This window comes from Colius striatus, chromosome 11 (assembly GCF_028858725.1).
Source record: "Colius striatus isolate bColStr4 chromosome 11, bColStr4.1.hap1, whole genome shotgun sequence".
Lineage (NCBI taxonomy): Eukaryota > Metazoa > Chordata > Aves > Coliiformes > Coliidae > Colius > Colius striatus.
This window is the reverse complement of record NC_084769.1, coordinates 12734121-12754536: the sequence shown is the minus strand read 5'-3', so window position 1 is coordinate 12754536 and position 20416 is coordinate 12734121. Positions and strand designations below refer to the sequence as shown.

The following is a 20416-nucleotide window of genomic DNA, read 5'->3' as shown; positions in this document are numbered from 1 at the left end:
TCATGATCTGGAGGAAAAGTACAATAAAAAGAGAGTCTGAGCACATGTAAGGTGAAAAGCAAAGACAGGAGAATGCAAAACAGGTTACAGCATTCAGTTTGTCTTATGATGGGAAGCCTGGCTAGCAAGGTTGTGGAAAAGAAGCTATTCAATCTCTCTGTAACATAAGCTATTTTGTTAATCTATTCATTCTGGAAGTAAATTAATGCATCCTATATGAGTGAGTGGTTTAGGGCCTTACTTATTATTACCACCCATCCACTGAAAATTGCTGATGTAACCTAATCCTCTCCCCTGGCAGCAGGAGCATCAGCAGAGCTCTTTCACTCTTTCAGTCATTGGCTCTGCATTCCCATTGGATAGCAGCTTGTGATCCATGGGGTGAAACATTTGGAGACCCACAGAAAGCCCATGAGCCACACTGTTATGTGGAGACATCCTCAGAGCAATTTGAAAGAGCACATAAAATGTAGATTCCCATGTTTGTCTCTCCTTACAGCTTAAGCCTACTTTCGCTGGCATCAGAACAGGGTACAGCTTTATGGTAAATTATATTATGAACTGAGATGTGGTTTGCAAGGTGTAAGTTCTCTTCCACAGATATTAAATACTATGTGCAGTGGAAATAAGGTGCCTTTCATTTTATTCCTGTGTATTTTCCAGCTGAGCTTTGAAGCAGAAAATACAGGATAAAACTGTATAATGAACAATCACGAGGAAATAGGTGCTGAGAAAAAACAAAAACTCTGAATCTAACTTGGGTTTAAGAGACCCAAATGATAATCTGGGTCATCTTCTTGATGTGTCTTCAATTTCAATCTTTATTTCTTTTGTATAATTGTCAAGTTCTAATTAACTAGTACCAGTTTCTGTCCTCTATCATTAAAGTAAAGGGAACAAGAACAAGTGAAAGGGGAGGAGAGGTTATTTTTTTCCTGTGACAAATCCATGCCTGATTAAAACAAAGCAAACTGTCTGATTATGAGTGTGTTTATGTAGCCATCACTTCTGCAGAGAAGCACTTATATTGAGTTCCAAAAAAGGCCCACCAGCTCCTCAGTATCAGGAATCATGGCTCTAATATTCCTCTGCTGAATGATTTATCTTAGTGATGGATCCTGCAAAAATATCCTCTGTAAATGCAAAGATTGGTGCTCCTGGTTAATAGAAAGAGCACACGCTTTTTCTCTTTTCTGAACCTGAAACATCCTCATTGTTGTATTATTTATTTAAACATTCAACTGAGTTTTACCATGTTTTTAACCACAAGGGTCTCTCCTTTCACCCCTCCCAAGTGAAACAGATGGTTGGACTTCTTTAGCAATTAAAATCAAGGTTTATTTACTCATTCCACTGGAGAAAGGTTAGAGCCAGTGCCATATCATGTAAGCTTGAAGAGTTTGCTAATTTACTTTAATCTACTTAAACCTTTAAAGCACAGATAATGGAAAACAGACAAGAAAACTTTTACACTTTCCAAATTAAGAGACATGAGTTTCCTCCTCTGTGAAGAGGAGTAAAGCTTTCCAGAAGAATCCTGAAAGGTCAGCAAGGAAGTCTTTGACTACTTTCTTCCTGGAAACCCTATCTCAAAGGTCACAAAACCTCAACTAAATTGCCTTTAGCAAAGAACCTAACCAGAGACATGTTTCAAGGTACTTAATTGCCTTTAACGAAGAATGTAACTGGAGATGCATTGCAAAGCCTTAAATGGGAACCAAAATCGATATTTCAACATTTAGGAGGAAACCATTTTTAGCAAGGAAGTTTAACAGCTGATGATGCTGGCACTCTGAGCTCAATGCAGCAGTCTGAGGTGAATTCAGAAATAACCATGGTACCAATATAATGACCTCAGTGTCTTATGGGTAAGTGGATAGACTGGACAGACAGTAATTTAGGAGCATGGGTACACTCATAGAAAATCCTACTGGGATACAGAGGACAAGAGAAATTCCATGCTGCAGAAGAACAGTCAAGGGATTGCCCTTTGCAACATAAAGGCCCCCTTTCACATTCTTATGACCTTGTCAAGTCAAATGCTTAGATGAAATACTGAAAAACTACTAGCAGAGGTGATAAATACAGAACAAAAACAAACCAAACCAAACCAAGGCAGCCACACCCTGCAATTTAAAAACAATTTCTTTCTCTTGCTTTCAAGTATGTTCAAATTCTCTGTCACTTTTCTCTTATTAAGTGTCTGGATCCAGACAGACAGGTGAGGTATATAAGCAGCACTGAAGCTAGTTATAGAAAAGGAAACCGAAACACAATTTCAATGTGACACAAGATTACAGGGAACCTCTAAACAGATTTGAAAATGGAGATTATTAGAGCCGTAGTCCCAAAATTGCCTGAATTAGTTGTCTGCTAAAGAGTTAAAACACTGTAAACACTCTAAAGCATCAAAAGGAATATAATTCATCAGGCCATTTGCACTAGTATGTGGCTCATAGGTGTAAGGAAAACAGCACAGACTAAGCCATCATCCATAATAACACAAGGAAGGGCTTAAAAATGGATCATCTTACTGGAACTTGAAATAGGAACAGAAGCTCTTACCTTCAAAAGCAATTGTGGGGTGTTCTTTCCTGACACATTGCTGATGTTCAGCTTCAGAATATTCAGGTACATTCTGTGATGCTGAGAGATGAAAAGCAAGAAGAAAAAGGCTTGGCAATGACAGGGAAATGGCTTTTAATCTTGAAACAACCATGACTGAAGGGCAGCTGCAGATCTAGCTTCCAAGGTAGGCCCAGGGAGGATACCTGAAAAACAAATAATTCCACTTTCAGGAAGATGAATGCTTATTCAGGATATGTAACATGAGTAGAAAAGAGCAGAGGTTCCCCTTTCATCCCAACCCCACTTGTGCTAAGTACACAGGATAATATTCCACAAACGGCATCTAGAAAAAAAATGACCCAATTTACAACTGTATTTGGGCTTCTAACTTCAAAGAGAAGGGAAGTGCACAGCTCCTTAAATATCTACCTTGGTGTACCTTTGGGATACATGTCCTTATATAGCAGCTGGTATGAAATAGACAGCACTGACAACATGAAATCTCAAATATCCCAGATGAAAATGTGTCCCCCAGTGTGGACACCTCGCACTTGAGTTTCATGACATGCCCATGTTTAAATGCCATGCTACATTCAGGAGATCGCTGAGGAAGGGCCAATATCAGTCATCACAAAAACACATCTGCAATTAATACTCCTCTAATGGGAGTTTTATACATTTTACCACCAATGTTTTAAATGTCTTGAAATAAGAAAAGCCAATTTAAAGGTGTTGTCAGGAAGGTGCTAATTAAGGTAATACAAAAATTAAAAGAGCTTAATGGAGGGGAATGGTGAGAAGTGAGTCAATTGCCTGCCTTGTCATGGGATGCTATAGCTCCCATTCACTTCAGCTGAGGCACAGCTAAAGAGAAGGAACACTCAAACACAGGCTAAGAGAGAAGAAAGTCATGTATTTTCTATGTGAGCATTTTTAACAATAGCAGCAGAAAAATATATACCTCTAAAAACTCTCCTGGGCCTATGAGGCCTGAGGCAGAGGATGGAGGATTAATTAGCCCATGCCACAAGCTCCCCAAGATGCTGCTGCAGCTTAGGAAAATCTGCATTGCCAAATTTAATCTTATTGGTGTGCATATTGTCTTTTGCTATGTAACTTTGTTCAATTATTGCAAACACGTGTTTTCAAACAAATGGAGACTCCTACCCTTAAATCTTACCTAATGATAAAGCTGATTCTGATTAAATTCACACATAATGAGATTTTCAATTCCTGTGGGTGTAGTGATTCATAAAGGTAGTGTAACAGTCAACACCTGCAGTGCCCAATACCTCTATATTTCTGTTCAGAGTCTCCAGAACACCTTCAGTGAGCTGAAATCGCCAGGCTGGTGGCTGGTAACATGAGGCACTGACACATAATGACAAGCTCATGGCATGGAGTGAACTCCAATATAGGGGCCAATGTTGCAACATTGAGGAGTTTGTAAAAGTCTTTGAGCATCACAAAAGCAATAAGGGACTGTTTAGAGTAGCAATGAGAGACAAGTGGTTTGAAAGATGGATCCTATGTTTTATTCTTATCTGTATTTCTCCATGATTTTAAACACTGGCATAAAGATGAGTTGCCAGAGCATCCATTAAGCCTGTCCTCAGCAGCAGCTACATCCCATTGACTGAAAATAGCATTGGCATTCAGGATTTGGGCTAGTTGTAGGACTTGGTTTCCCAAATAGTGTGAATGAGAGATGACAGCATTTCACATTTTTTCCATCCCCATATCCATGCAGATTTTATGCAGGGATGTATAAAATCCCCTTCCAGTTCTCCAAAGGAGGTTCTACAGTGTTTCACTAAGGAGGGTTTGAGGTTTTTTTTAAACACAGCAAATATCATGTTAAATTAAAAAATGGCACTGGCAGAAGCAGGAGATGTGAAATCATTCAAAGCTAAAGCCAGCACAGCATTTAGTCATTAAGCACAAGCATATTGCAGGGTGTACACCACTGACTACTGTGGCATATCAGATGATGTAGATGTACAAGTCACACTGTAATGGAAATTATTGATGAGGAAGCATCAGATTATATTTTTAGCCATTGGTTTCAATGATCTTTTTTTTTCCAGTACAGATCCAGGACTGAAACACAGCACAGAGATATGAATCCCAGAGAGATGCATTTTGGATAATTCTTGAATCGCCTTAAAGTTCTAGAAGAGATAAAGCCAAACTTTTCTCAGATATGAGATGATTGCTGTTGGAAATGCACAAGAGGTAAAAGGGTTTCTTCACTGTCAGATATCCTTGCTGGAAACTGGAAAAGACAGCTATGGAAATCTCACTTTATGCACTTTCTACTCCTCCCAGTGAAGCCATTACTGGCTAATCCTAGAAATAAAGTATAAACTAGACAGGCTTTTAGTCTGAAACAATGTAGCCATGTACTAATCATCCAAACAATGATCTCAAGTTAGGTGAAAAAATTTCTTAAATCAAAGACACATGGTAGGGTTCCACGCTCCTCTAAGGCCCTATGTGGTCTACAATAAGCAGATGAGTAAATTCAAGTCTCACATTCATCAGGGTCATGAAATGATAAAAAGTTGCATACAGAAAAGCTTCATAACATCCCACAGACGATTCTGTGCCAAAGCAGAGCACATTTACTAGTGTTTTGTCTGGACTAGTTGTAAAATGTGCCAAGTAGCTGGATTTCTGCCACTTTCCCTGGGAGAATTTACCACAGTCCAAGAGACTTCAGTGTTCCTTAGAAAGCTGTAACCAGTATTTGGGGTAAAGTTCCACCTTTTTTTTCTTTATTGTCATAGGGAAATCCAAAGCATGCATGAAAATAATGGTTTAAAACTTGATGTGAAGTGGAAAGTAATATAGGACCAAAGCTAAAAAATAAACATTATAAAACACTTGTATCCCTTCCCATGTCCACTATCTCCTATATGCAATTGCACTCATTGAATGTGTGCAGCTCTCACGTTATGTGAAGTTGAACAAAATCAGTGTCATGTGCGGCCCTGAATTGGTGTCTACTGGAGTCAGTCAATGGGTAAATGCCAGCTTGATCAAGAGCGACAGAAGTCACGGCCCTAGAGCACCAGCTGAACAACACTCAGTCAGTGGATAGCACTGCAAAAGGTTACTCCTTCAACCTGCCCCTTCCCAGGCTGCCTTGCTCATTTTTTTCTCAATGTTTTAAGAGAGACTCTAGCTCAGTAATTGCTATTCCCAGCTGACAAAACTTTATTTTTATTAAAAAAAGCATACTCTGATTATGAGGCAATGCCACGTGCAAGAGCAGGTCAAGTGCATGCCAAGAGCAAACTGGTAACTGCCTGCAAGAGTCCAACAGCTAGTTATAAAGTGTAAATGTTTTAATTCTACTGGAAATGACCAAACTCAAGCCTCCAATTTTGCTCAAGCTGCAGATTTTCACTGTGAGGGCTGGAGTATTTAGGACCAGTGCTTAGGACCAGCCCTCATCCAGACTGCTAGAACACTGAATGTCCTAAGTGTAGCCCAGCTAGCAGTGTTTTGCACTACTGTACTTGTTCTAGTGTTAAGTCATTTAGAGATGGTTAAATGCTATAAAAAGAGCAGTTCTTATTAGACTCTCTGCTCAAAATGGCTTAGAGCTCAAGGAATCAGCTGTCAAGGTTCCAGTGCAGATGAGAGACAAGAGCTCAAATCCCTGGTTAAACTCAAATATCAAATGGAACATATTGCTTCAATTCTTTCTTTGCTCATCTTGATGTATCTTCACCACTGTAGCTATTCACTCTCCCAACAATGCAGACATATTAAAAAAAAAGAAAAAGGATTAAAATGGTCAGTGAGATTATCCATCCAAATTTATTGGTGTTCTCTGTCACAAAGCCCTGTCCTCTGTGGCTCTGCACAGTCCCGAGGCTAAGTGATGGGGCATCTCTCTCTCCTCTCCTACTCTGCACAGTGAATCCCCCAGCCCTCTGCCAAAAAAAAAGGTCAACAGATTCAAGCTCCATTGGATCCAGTGAAATATGCTCCAGAGACAGATATCTTGTAGAGCACCACTTCTACCACCATCCTCTTGTCTCTTAAATCAGTCTCTCAGCTCATGGGCCTCCCTGACTGTAGCAGCGCTGGCAGGGGATGGGCAAAGAGCTGATCCTTCGGGGTAAAGCGAAAGCTCTGCACGCTCAATGTGTCCCCAAAGCTGAGATTTGCAACCACAGCACCATATGAGCACAAGCCCACTGCCACATGCCCATTTCTCACCCAGGCCATTTCATGGCAGCCCAATAGTGACAGCATATCATTCTGCTTTGCCTCATGGCTTCACCCCCTCACACAAGAGCAGCATTCAGGGGATCACCCACAGTCCCTCCCTTATTTATTCTCAGGGCATGAGTCTTTTCCAACTCGCCCTGTATTGTATCATTGTAACTCCATTGATTTCACAGGAACTAATCCTGATTTACAGAGGGTAACTCAGATCAGGCCCCCTTTGACTAAAGCTCCATGTCTAAAAGAAAAATACCTTCAATCAATCTTCAGAGCTTTTAAAACAAAGCACACTTTAAAAATGGCTGTACCAGGAATTCATATCCCGCTTTCCTCTGACTGTAACTATCATTTTGACTTAATCAAATGTGGCAGTAAAGTTTAAGAATAAAAGAAAATGCTTCATCTTTCATTTTAAAGAAAAGAGATGCCTTTAAAAAAGGAACTAAAAAAGGAACTGCCTGTAAAAGCATTAATTCTTCCATTCGGGATCTTTTGTGATTGGCACAGTTATGATTTTATTAGAATGGGATACCAGAGGGAAGAAGAGCGATGGAAAGAGGTGGACATTAAAGTATTCAAAAAAAGCACTGGAAGAATAAGGGAAATAAATATAAACATTATGAAGCGAGATAGATCAGCAATGCAGCTATGACAGGCTGGCACAGGCAGCTCTGCCCTAGAAAACAGAGAACTCTAAGGCCAACAAAACCAAGGTCCTTTATTCATCCCCTGCTCCTTGCCCTCCCCTCCCACCCTCACCATCTGGAATTCATCCCACTGTCTCCATGGGGCGTTCCATGCTACTGAAGAAAAGGCACAGCTTTTTTCTCTCTGCCCCTGGCCATATCTGTACACTCAGCCTCCAGCTGTGCCTGCGCTGAGGAGAGGGATCTGTCCCACCACCAAAACATGGCACTCTGTGCTTGCAAGTCCAGACGTCAGATCTCATGTGCATGCTTAGACTGGCCTCCCACGTACCATGCTTCTCTCATTTATTAACTTGTGAGGCAAACTTATGAGAATGGTCAACTTACTGTTCAGATAATCTGTGAAGAGATCTTTACTTTAATTAAATCACCCTACAGTCTTCTGGAGAATCGGTGAGCTCACTTCTAACCTCATGATGGCTCGCATGCTGCAGCTCTTGTTCTGGTTGCACCATGCTCTTCTGTGCACACCCTCTTCAAGGCTTCCTCTGGCCTCCACTACAACATAATCTATGAGCCTCATTCTCAACTTGCTCTCACAACACCCATGAAGACAGAACCACACTTCCATGCATATAATCCAAGGGTTATCTTTTCAAAACCCCTTGCAATTCAGCAGCAGGGTGGATGACAAGCGTGTGCAGATAATACCCTCTCCTGTGGCAATGCAGGAGCTTGAGCTCCATGCTGACTACTCTCAGACCTCCTGCCTCACACAACCTGCAAGGCACTGGTTGCAGTATCACAGTAGGCTTTACATCAGGAATAAAACAACTGAGACCTCGCAGAACAGGTCACTTTTTTGCAATCTTTCTGTTATCTGGCTCTGTATTAATAATTCAGGTAACTCTTTGCAAAGGAGAAGTCAGTTTAACCTAATGTAATGTTGGGTTCATGGCTCATGAAGCTTGTATTGGAGCTGAATAGTAATAGTCCATAGTTTGATCTTCTTAGGACTATATCCCACAAAAGACTGACAGTGCATTTTGAGGTACTTGATTTCTCGACTGTCTTCTGATTGCTATTCAAACCCACTCAGGATTGGTCAAAGTCCCAAACCAAGCTCACAAAACACAGGATGTTCTCACTCAGATCAGCTAATAGAGACAAAACTCTCAACAGCAGCTTGGTGCAAAATGAATTGGTTGGTGTCAGTCCATTTCATTATGGACTGATCTAAGTCCTGAATGAGCCATCGGCCACCACTTGGTTATTTGGCCTCAGTAGCACAGTCAGTGGCTGCACAGTCTTGAAAACCAAACTGTTTCCTCACCTTTAGAGGAAGCTCTCCAGAACAGGAACTCATTATAGAAAGCTCCCATTAAATAAAGCTGATTCAATAATAAAAGTTGTGTAACAGAGCAAAATATACTGTACCATTGGGTTCCTGCCAAACCCAGTGGACATAAATAAATAACTGATCTGTTGACACTCAGACCTGCCTTTGAATAGTGCTAACCAACCTGACCACACATTGAGTGTGTCCACAAATGCTTCAACAGATTCTTTCCAGAGGGCTCTAGAATATTTTTTTTTTACTAGCTACAAATAAGATAGGGACATGAGAGGGTTTGTTAGCATTTGTTTGGGGTATGAATTTAGCACTTGTGAAAAGGTGCCTTGGAGTCTGAAGTCTTCTGTTTACCCAAAGATCGTATTTGGCAATGAAAGCTTCCACTCATTTATTTTCTTGGTGGTGGCCTCCACTGTTCCCTAGAAGACAATCTCTAAAGTGGGGATGGAGATACTTTCTATTTGCTGTTCACATAATGGCCTCTCTGAGGGACTACCGACAGAGAAGTCAAAGTGGAGGTATTTTTGGTAATTCTGGGACCTGGACTCATATGCTCTATCTGTGAAACACAAAGGCAGAGACTAACACAAGTGCAGAAGGCAATGGATGCTATGGTACTTAGCACAACTGCAATTCAGATAAAGTTTACTGCAGTCTAGATTAGAAATCAGGAGCTCGTGGATCCCAGTCAAAGTCTCTGGATGCTCCATCAAAAGGAGAGGATGAATGAGTGTAACACGGCACAGGAGAAGACTCAGTCATCCCAGGGCTCATGGGACAGCAGTTACACAGTAAGAATAACTATTCAGAGGCTCTGTCTGCAGCAGGGGACTGTGCCCAGGGCTCGGCATCCCTTGCAGTACAGATGCTTTTCTCACTGTATGCATGATGTAGGCTCTTCTGCATGGATGCTGTAAATCCAAGGTGCCAGATGTGCTGTTTAACACACAGATCAGCTTTATAATGCAAGTACGGGAGATTCAGCATCAGACTTACTGCAAATAGTCACCTGGCTACAAGGGCTCTTTCTGGCTTAAGGTTTGGTACTCAATGCATAGACCCATACCTTAAACCTAATCTGCAGAAACACTAACACAGCATCTTTCCTTCAAGTTGTTTCCCTACACAATGTGGGAATGGGTTGTAAACATGAAAATTAGGAGAGCCACAGTCCTTAACACCACATCACACCACACAGCCAACATCATTTCAACCCACTCTGGTGCCTGACAGTCTGGAGACGCTCCTTTCTTTGCAGTGATTTTCAGACACGTAATGTTCCTGCTCATTGTAGCTGTGACATTACAGTTGGAGAAACTGAGGCATGACACAACTCTATGCCTCAGTTACTAGTAAATGCAACCAGTTTTTGGTAGAGACAGAAAGAAAATCAAACTCATACTGACTCTTCCAAATCAAACTGATACTGACTCTTCCAAATGCTTTTGGTACTAGGCTTTCTTGTCACAGAGTTTAATATGAAAACCCATAAGTGTTCTTGATTAGAGTACTAACCATTGTTTTACTGACACTAGTTTTTCATTCAGCTCTAATTAGAGGATCCACTGGAGACATCCCATGGGATTTTTAGTAAGGCTGTTAGCGACAACGGTTCCAAATTGTACCAGACCTAATATAGGTTGGTAACTTGCAAGGTCTCTCTCTTCAACACTGTGAGGGCAATCCAGGGACAACTGCAGTCCCCAGACTGTGACAAGCAGATAGGCAATCGCAATAAACTATGTAGCAGCCACTATGGTGACCCTGTGACCACACAATTGGGAAAACAGTAAGAAGATGAAATTAAAAAAAAAACAAAACAAAACACTTAATTCTCCTTTGACCTGAAGCAATCTCAGAATTCAAGTTTCCAGCAGATGAAAACTGAGCCATGAAATCATCGCACCAATCAACCTCCTGCCTGAGAGTCAGTCATAACATATGGGCTTGACTTTCCCCAGAGCCTTGTTTTTCCAGTTTAAAGACTCCAGCACTAGCTCCAGGCCTACAGCTCCTGCCATTCACTCCCTTTTTCCTCCATCCCACAAATCCTCTTGGATCACTCACGCAGCCCCACACGCCAGGGTCAAAGGTGGTTGCTGCGCATCACAAACTCATCTCATCACTCCCGGTAGCTTCTTCCTCTACTGCTACATTGCAACAACAGGATGAAAAGAACTTTTAATGCTTGCCCATTAAAAGAGAAACCACAGCTTGTTTGGTTTTGTCAGAGATTTGTGATTTCCCAGTGCCACATAACACAAACTCACAGTTTAATTGTAACTCTAGGAGAATAAGCATAAAGCATCGGTGTAGCACAGGTCTAAGTTGCAGCCTGCTTGGAAACAACGTGTTTTGGTGCAGCATCTTCTTGGCACTGAACAGTAGCATTTATCACATGGAGACCTTTGTCTAGAAGACATTCAAATGCCCTATATATGCCTCAAATCTAAATAGACAAAATAATAATTGTCAGCCTGACTCTTTTTTCTCCTGCCATGTCCAGTGTTTCTCATAATTCTTACAACAGCAATTACCTGTTGGGCTCTGTTAACTCTTCCCCATGTTGGAGTAGCAGGGCTGCTTTGGTCTGCCCTGATTCTTGCATTGCACTTGGGATATTGCAGAGGGGAGCTGCTCTTCCCAAAGCTACTCAGCTGCAGGAGAGCACTTAAGGGAAGCAGTGCAGAAAATATACAGCTCACAAATGACAGGTTATTACCCACTGTCGTGTGTAAACAAAACGGGACATTCCTTATCTGCCAAAAACAAAAGTGCCATCAATTTTTCTCAAAAAAGAAAAAAATCTGGTGATCAACAGTTTCTGAAAAGGCTGAGCTGAATTTTCCTCTTCCTCCAAACATGTTACGCAACTTCTCTGATAGCAAGAGCATGGTACTGTGCTATCGCTTAACTGAAACTCACCAGACTAAGGACACAGGTCTTACTGTGCTGGGTCATAGCATCCTTTTTTGAGCTTTTCTCAAAAATGATATTTAGGCAAAGTAAAGCAGGATAAGTGACCTTCAAAAAGCTCTTAGCTACATTCTTGTCATGAACTGTGGTTGTAATTTTCAGTGTACACAGATTTATGATACCTAAAAAGTACACAGTACAACCTCCATTCTATAAGGTATCCCTCTCTCTAAACTCCCAAAGACACCAAGGTGCTAAGCAGCTCCATGCTGGAATGGAAGAGAAGAATATCTGAGATTGAAAGCTGGGATCATGTTTTTGACAAATTCAGAAGTCCAAACAAAACTGGACACCTGAATCTTCTCCCATCAGGCAGGACAAGCAGCGTGCCGGATGATGCCCCAGCCCCGATGTGCCAGCTCTTCTCCTCAGAAATGCTTTAAAAACCCCAAACAACCCCTCAGACAGAGATCTTGTTGTCATCTTCCAGGAGGCAGGGTCTGAGCAAGCATCTGAGGGCTGATATTATTTTAATACACTCTGAGGCCAGGCTTTCTGGAGAAGATGAATTATTTGTAATGAATTCCAATCACACGGCACTCCAGCCCCCACAACTTCATCCTGCATATATAACCAAATTAGTTTAGGAGATGTAAGTTATTCAGGGACTTAGCTGTTCAGCCTGGCCTTGGAGGATTTGCTCTCATTATGGCTTTTATGCAAATTCTGTCCTCCAAATCTCTTCTGAATCAATTATTACTAGATTAATTTAAACATGTCCACCTGGGGTGCCTGTATATCATGTGCCTCATGTTAAAAAGTAAAAAGGATGATAATGAATTCGGGAGGTGACTGAAACAGATTCCTGCTTTGTGGAAATGTGACCTTTTTGCATAATGTCATAAAAGAAAGAAGTTCTTTCAAGAAACATAGCAGATAGGGTCGTTGGTTGGATCAGCTGGGCTTTCCATCACTCTTTGGAAATTAGCATGATACAATAAAAAATTAATAAGAAATTAAAAAAAATATCACTTTAATGCTCCAGACTATTAAAGTCTTCGATGGACTACTAATTGAAATGTAATGCTTAATTTTAAGCAATGCCATTTTATTAATGGTAAAAACTTGAATTAATGTCATTAACCAATGTTAATATTACAAATCCCCTGAGGGATAACAAAGCAATTATCTTATTCACAGAACTGGAGGGGGGGGGGAATGTAGTCTGTACATGGCTGCGCTAAGGCGGAAGAGACTGTTTCCATCTGCATTTCCTCTGCTCAGAAAAGGAGTTTGTTTTGGTTTTTTGAGCAAAGAGGAGGGAGAGGAAGAGAAGAGTTTGCGCTAAGTTAATTACTGCTGATTTTCAGGCACTTAATAGCTGGGAAATTATTCTGTTACTCAAACACCATACTGCAGGGATCCTGGAAAAATAATTTGGGAATGAGAAATTCATTACAAACCCTCTTTCCTGGAGGCCTCCCCTGCGTGAGCTTGGATCCCAACACACACACCAACAGCCTTTACCTGATGGAAAAGCCTGATGCAATTAGATGGCTCCTCATCTGGCACTAAATGGCCTTATGGAGCTGTGCTGGTTTGTCTCTGCCAGGGATGGTGGCCCTTTGGTGGTCCTGAATGACTCCAAGTCCACGTGAGGGCAAGTGCCTTCATTTTATACAGTTTAGCAAGTTCAGATCCACTGCTCATACAGAGGGATAGCTGGGGTTAGCTTTAATTAAAGAACCAAATCCAATACCCTTGCCAATTGGCAGAAGTCATATTGCCCAGAGGTAGTAAGAACCTTGTATGGCACTGGGATAATACTGCATTTACCCCAGAAAAAAACACATTTGAGATAAACCCTTGATTAACTATTTTTTATTGTCTGTCTGATAATTTAGAGGTAACGGAGAGATTCAGCAAGCCAGAGCATGAAGATTTCCTGAAGGGGTCATATACCTTGTTACTATTCCCCAGAATCCCAAAGGCTTTTGCTTTTAAGTCACAAAAAGTGAAAGTACTCCAGCGCACCCAACACATCATTGTCAAAATCTACAGCTAGCACAGGTGCCTCTTTCAGGGTGCACTTTTCAAGGCATTCACACAAATGTGTCACAAATTCACAAACACTAATAAACCATGGGAAAATTAGTTTTCTCTGTTTCATGTAATGTGCTGATGCTCTCCTGCAAACCAGCTCTTAGGATGCTCGGGAGACTCTTCTGACACTGTCCAGTCAACTACTTTTAAAAAATTAAGCTCATCTCCCTCTTAGGAGAAAAAGGAAAACATTGACACCAATTACTACCAAACTTCCTACTTATGTTGCACAAGGCTTAAAACCTCAATACTATCCCAAAAGAAATTAAGTGAAAAAGACCAAGGCTTTCAGCAGAATGAGAATCTACTCCTGAATTTGGCTGGGACCAGGGGTCTCCTGTTCTTTGTAGCCCAAGCACAGAGCACCCAAGGGCCTATGTTTCTATTCAGGATGTAGATACATTTGTAAAACACAACAAGATTTGGGAGTTTTACTTAAATTGATATTTTACTAAGCAATCATTATAAATGGGAGAGTGAGAAAGAGGAATAACTACCAAAAAGGTTTCAACTGTGCTTATCAAAGAAGTCCCGCACACAGCAGGCTTGAGTCTATGGAGCCCGTTATGTTCAACAGCATGATGCCCTTTCTCCTGCACATCATTGCATTTTGTCTTCCAGTAATGGTTTCTCTCTTACCTCTTGTCTCCCTCATTTCCTCCAAGGGCAATATTAAACCTCCTGTGAAATAGCTCCAAAGTCCATTCTGTCGCACTCCCATTTTCTCCCGCAACTCCTCACTCCCGATTTGAGAACAGAGGGAGGAGAAGCCACTGAAGACACCAAGGTCAAGGCAGAGTGAGACAAAGTCAAATTCGTGCAATCCTTTAAAACCACACGCCATCAGACCATTACAGAGACACCAGACGTTATGGATTGCAGCTTAATAGATCGCAATGGAGGATGATGGGGGAGAGGAGAAGAGAGAAATGTTCCTTCTGGGTTCAGGCTTGCTGATTAAAGTGCACGAGTGGGCAGGGGACCGTGACAGCATTTGTGTTCATAAAGCCGAGACGTACTTCTCGGTATTAATGGACACACCATTGTCGCCAGACGCAATGTTTTGTTATTGCGTGATTAATTGAAAGTCACACGCAATGACATATTACAGGCTGGATAAAGCTGTCACTGGAAAGCAATTCTTCACAGTAATTCCTGCCAGTCTCTACAATCTGAAATTGCATACCCCGTTACAAACGACCCCTCAAGCACAAACGCATTACATATCTTTATATAAATAACAGTGACTAACAACAGCAGTCTGAGGTAATCTCTATGCAACAGAGAAAAAGGTAAGACAGAGAAATTGCCTTCAAATATTAGTAAGCTTGTCTGTGCTAATCTCCATCAAATGAGCCATTTCTCTTTTCCTCTAAAATAAAAACTGTTCCTGCTGGAGACACACAAAGTATGATAAAAGGACATGTTGTGGCATAAATGACAACTAGACGCCTTTCTTCTACAAAAGGCCACTAGTTCTAAATCCTAAAAACTTATCTTTATCAAGACTAATTAAACTTCGACACAATCGCTTTATCACTTACTTAGGTCAGTAAGTAAGTATCAGTAACTGGTCCAGCTCACTTTTTTTAAGCCTGCAGATCAAAGACCCTTTTATATTTCTTTTGGCAGAAGCAAAAAGATATTAAATCATTAATTTTCTCCACGCATTTTATTTCAGTAAGAAACACTGCATTCAAAATACAATATGGAAAATAAAATCTACAGTGCCCATGGGAAAGGACACGGCCCAGGGGAAATACAGGTGCCCAGGAAATAGCTCGTGTCAGTTGTATTTTGTGTATGACAAATTCACAGCTGAATTGCCAGTAATGGTACACAGTTGTCTAATCTTCAGTTGGCGCTTAGCGCTCCATTTCCCGTACCATTGGGTAATGGTTAGATCTGTCACACTGCTCAATTTATTTTCTTGCTCTCTGAGCATAAATTGGAGGCAATACCCCACTACTCAGATGAGCAATACTTTAAGACTCATCTTGGATAGGGCAGCAGCATCCAAAACCAAGCAGCACTCTCTCTTTTGCAGCTTCTCCATTAAAGAGCTCCATTTCACATCCCCACAGAGATGGTCAGAGTTTTTAAGCCCTTTCAAGCTCACCCACTTGGCCTTTCTGTTACCAACCACTTGTAAAATAAGGAAAAGTGACACAAAGGTCTTTACCTGCTCAGAAGATGGTCTCTTGCTAGCTCTTGCCAGTGACAGGAGCCAAGAGAAATGGGGACAGAAAAGCACAAAGCCTGAGCTGTTCTGTGGCCTGGAGGCAAATAGCAATCTCTGCCTTCACCTAACCCAACCGGAGCCCTGCAAGAGAGTAAATCTGTGTCCACTGGTCTTTTTAACAGTCCCTTAATGACCGTTAACTTTTTTCAGCCAGCCATTGATTCTAATGGCATGTGCATTCACACACAATAATACCTCAGACGGCCTTCATTAATTTACCATGCATAATTTCTCTGAAAGCTTTTGCCAATAGAATACCCCTAAACTGACTCACTAACTCGAGAAGATAAAGCACTTTCTGTGTGAGACCATTATGTAGACTCACAGTATTCTCCTCAAATAAGTTAAAAAGTAGGTATTATTCAGTGTCTACCCATTTTTTGGATGCAGCAAAGTACTGGGGCTCGCCAATGTAAAGCTGCTGCTGGAGTATCCGGTGTGACAATGAATACATAAGATACCCCGGGCTTGGGAAGGAACAACAAGAAAAAAGGCAACTTATATGAAAAAGCTTTTCTGCTGTGAAGTTCCTGAAGTCTCTTACAAATTTCAACAATAGGAAGTCCTAAAAGTGAAAGGCTGTTAAAATACCAAAGGAAAATGCAGCAATATAGATATTTACCAGCATTTAATGGGGGGAGAAGATCCAGCAAAGACAATGGATTAGAAACAAACTATCCCAGAGAACAAGAGTTTGGAGTGGTCAGGAACTACAGTGCTGCCAGTTAGTCTTGCAATAAATTACAGAGCTGTCAGCATTTTCCCATCATAAATCTCTCAAGTCTCCTTTTACATACACTGATACAAGATTCAGACCTTAGTCCCGTGGAGGCAATGAAATTGCAGACAAAAGCACCGCGGTCCAGCCATTGGAGGTATAAGAGCCATAAATATAAACTATTGATCTTATAAACTTTACAGGATGTTTGCTTTAGGGAAGAAAAAAGAGTTTGGGTTTTTTTTAATTACAATTGGTTTGGTGTTAAGCAAAATCACAGGATGAGAAGTGAAAAGGTGTTTGAAAAGGTGATTGGGAACAAGCTCCTCTTCTGTATCAGATTCAAGTCTTTCAGTGACGACTCTTATCCCTTCCAGAGGATTGATCACAGAGCCCCCGAATGCTAAGACTCCACTTCCAAGGTTACAGGTGGCAATCTCACTTATGTAAAAAACACCTTCCATGGACAGATATTTCTTATGCCCTCTAATATTAAACATAGAGGTAAACAAAGATTTTTAAAAATTATATCAGAAAACTCAACTTAGTCTGTTTCAAATTCTCGACTCGGGGCTCTGGGTTTTCGTCAGTGAGCAGTGAACCACTTGCAGAGAGCACGGGAGCAAATGTGGCCACAGAGCAGGTGGATTAAGAGCAGAGAAAGCTTCACATTTTTAAGAAGTGCCTGTTTTCTTTGTTGTTGTTTTTCAGAGTAGAGACTGCACAAGAGGCCTCACGTACTTCAGTGAAAAAACAAAGAGTAAAGAATGGAGATTGACAGCATGTGTGAGGGGAAAATGCACACACAGAGAAAACCACCAGAAGGATTTTGGCAACAATCATTTAACACAAAGGATGTAAGCCATTATCAGCATAAAGGTAATGAAAACTCAGGGAAAACAACATTACTTCGAGTTAGGGTTGTTAAAGACCACTAATATTGTGGCTAATTACACATCCTTTGCCTGCAACTGTAACATCACAGAATTGCCAATAAACTGGTCTGTCTAGGGAGTACCAGACTTCTTCAAAAGCCCCTAAATATGGGTTTACAGGTTACACAGAGAAAAATGATCTGAAGGGGAATATCTCCCCTCTTTATTTGTACATTTGACTTGCTCCAAACAACACACCCTTCCCCCTTGCTCTGACACAGAGGCTGGTCAGTGATGCTGGCACCCTGAGCCTGGCCTACCAACCAGGAAAAACACGAGCATGGGCTGCAGTTCTACAGTTACTCAAGTGCCAGTAGTAAATCTTAGCACAACATACATGACTGTACTAGACATCAAGTAGTGCATATGCTGGAGGATTTGGGACTGGAAGCAGTCTGTCTACTCCAGAGAAAGTAATGACTCAAACACAAGGCAAGAGACACTCGAGGCTCCCCATGGGTGTGACAGCCCAGCAGAGTTACAGCCACCCCTAGCCCTCCATTCAGCACTAATAGCAAATCACTCTTCACATTTTTCTAACCCTTTAACGGTGCTTCTGTACAATACCACCCTTTGCTCTTGGCTTGTGTGTTGCAGGGAAACGGTAGGACAACGTTTCCATTTTTAATTCTTGACTTTTACATTAATTTTTGTATTGTATATGGTTTTTTACTGCAAACTTGCATTGTAGCTACTCATAAACAGCACAGCGCTCTGCTTCAGAGAGAATATATAACAGCAGACTAAAATTCTATCCATATGTCCGAAGTACAAGAGGTTCACAGTCAGAGCTGGCAAATGGTGTGATTAATCCTGACTGCATTTCAGTGAAGACAAATCGAGAAATAATGTACAATTTCTCTCTTTGTGAATTACCACTTGAGAAAACTCCCTCCCTGTATCGTATACACCCAGAGCAATTTTTGAAGATTGTTTACAATAAATCAAATTTGGGACAGTCCTTGACTGATGAAATTTCAAACACCATCTCTTTATTCTTTGGGTGCTCCTTTTATAATGTCAAGTTAACAGAAAAAACACAGCGGATACACAGACGCCAGACACATTCAAAGGTTTCCATCTGGGCTTTAATTACTATCACAGTTGCCTCACTAAATTGAATACGTTCCTCCTCCTCCTAAGGGCTTCGCTTTCTATCTGATTTAGCTTACTTTGCCTTGATGAACAAAATCTGGTATAATCATTTTCTATAATGCCCCAAAGGAGCATCATCCCGTGTATAAACTTGCTGCCCCATAACTCATCTTTTTACGTTTCTCTCTTCAGACATCGCTCTGAACTTTACTCTGAGAGGTTTTCTTTTTTTCCCTTTTCTTCAGGAAATTATTTTGGAAAAGTCCTAGAGCAGATTTTCTCCAAAGGCCACATATAGATTAGATTAAGTCACCGTCATTATCACAGAGTTAAAAAAGAGGCAGCGATGTTTAAACCACTTATTCCAAATGCAGAAGACGAACAAAACACTCTTTCTCCCTCTCCACACACCATCACCTGTTCCTGACCCCACTGACCAGTTCATTATTGCTTTCAGATGGTAATTAGTGAGCCCAGACAGCCTGATCTTTGCCATTACTCCTGACCTGTTAGGCTTGGCCTCTCTCAGTTGTTATCAGTGTCTTTCTATAGGTGTTCTCAGAGAGCACTAACAAGTACACCATCTGTTTTAGCTCTCCTGATTTGAGCTGTTAAATAAAAAACACGTAACATCATCCACAAAAATACCTTTGTTGGAGTTCTGCAGCAAGCTCTGAACCCTTTATAATTAACTACAGACCTACTTGTTGGTTTCCAATAAGGTTACTCTTTCAGTAATCAGAGGTGGTCCCAGGAGGTAGTACATAAATAGCCTATATTGAAGCCTAAATTAGGCTAACTCAGAACTTCCTGTACTCTTCCCTGCAAATAAAGCAAATATTTATAGACTCTTGCAATCTTTGAGGTTCCTGCCTAAGAATTAGGATGAGAGCAGCTCTTCTTGCTCATGGTAAATCACAGTCCAAGCAAATCTCACAAAGCTTAGATTCCTCACTATCTTTTTTTTTTAAACTTCCCCCTGCCATTTTTCAATAGCCTTTAAAAAAAAAAGACAACCAGAAGATCATTCAAAATGTAGATGAAAACAGACTTTGAAGGAAAACACCTCCCTGTTAAATTAATCTTAAGGCATATTGTCGCAGACTTAGAACATCTGGCTTCTATTCTGGGCCTTGCCACTGACTCTCTTTGTGGCCTCAAGCAAGTTGTTTCAGCTTTAAGCCTCCATCTTTTCTTTCTTTTCAAGCAAATAGGAGTTTTCCTTTCTTCTCCCTTTGCTCTTCATCTTCACCGTCTGGAGATGTGCCCGATTTTAAAGATGACAAGTTACAACATCTTCTGACTGGACAATATCATGTAAGTAGACACTTCTCTGAAGGATGGAGGCCTTGGACTGTAAACACTTCAGGGTAAAGACCATCTCCTAACATTTGTCAAGTCTTCTGTTTTATAGACTATTTAAAGAAGGCTAATGGTATGCTGTAGGAGTTTCTGGAAGCAGCTGGCTGGGTTTCTGCTGGAATCATCACTTTCAGCACTGTCAGGATGTCATTGTTTTATTCAGAGGTGTCAGAATGCCTAGAGCTTTGGCCAGCCATCTTTTCTCATTAGTAATTTTCACCCAAGTCTAAATAA

At 41.0% G+C, this 20416-nt stretch overlaps 1 protein-coding gene across 2 annotated transcripts in view; it reads right to left on the bottom strand.

Moving 5' to 3' along the window:
* SEMA5B (semaphorin 5B) overlaps nt 1–20416 on the bottom strand; it is a 276815-nt gene that overhangs the window by 134796 nt on the left and 121603 nt on the right. For both annotated transcript variants that reach the window (XM_062005005.1, XM_062005004.1), the window contains exon 4: nt 2566–2771. In XM_062005005.1, coding sequence (XP_061860989.1) covers nt 2566–2719 — 154 coding nt within the window. In that variant the 5' untranslated portion in view covers nt 2720–2771. The remainder of the gene's footprint in view (nt 1–2565; nt 2772–20416) is intronic.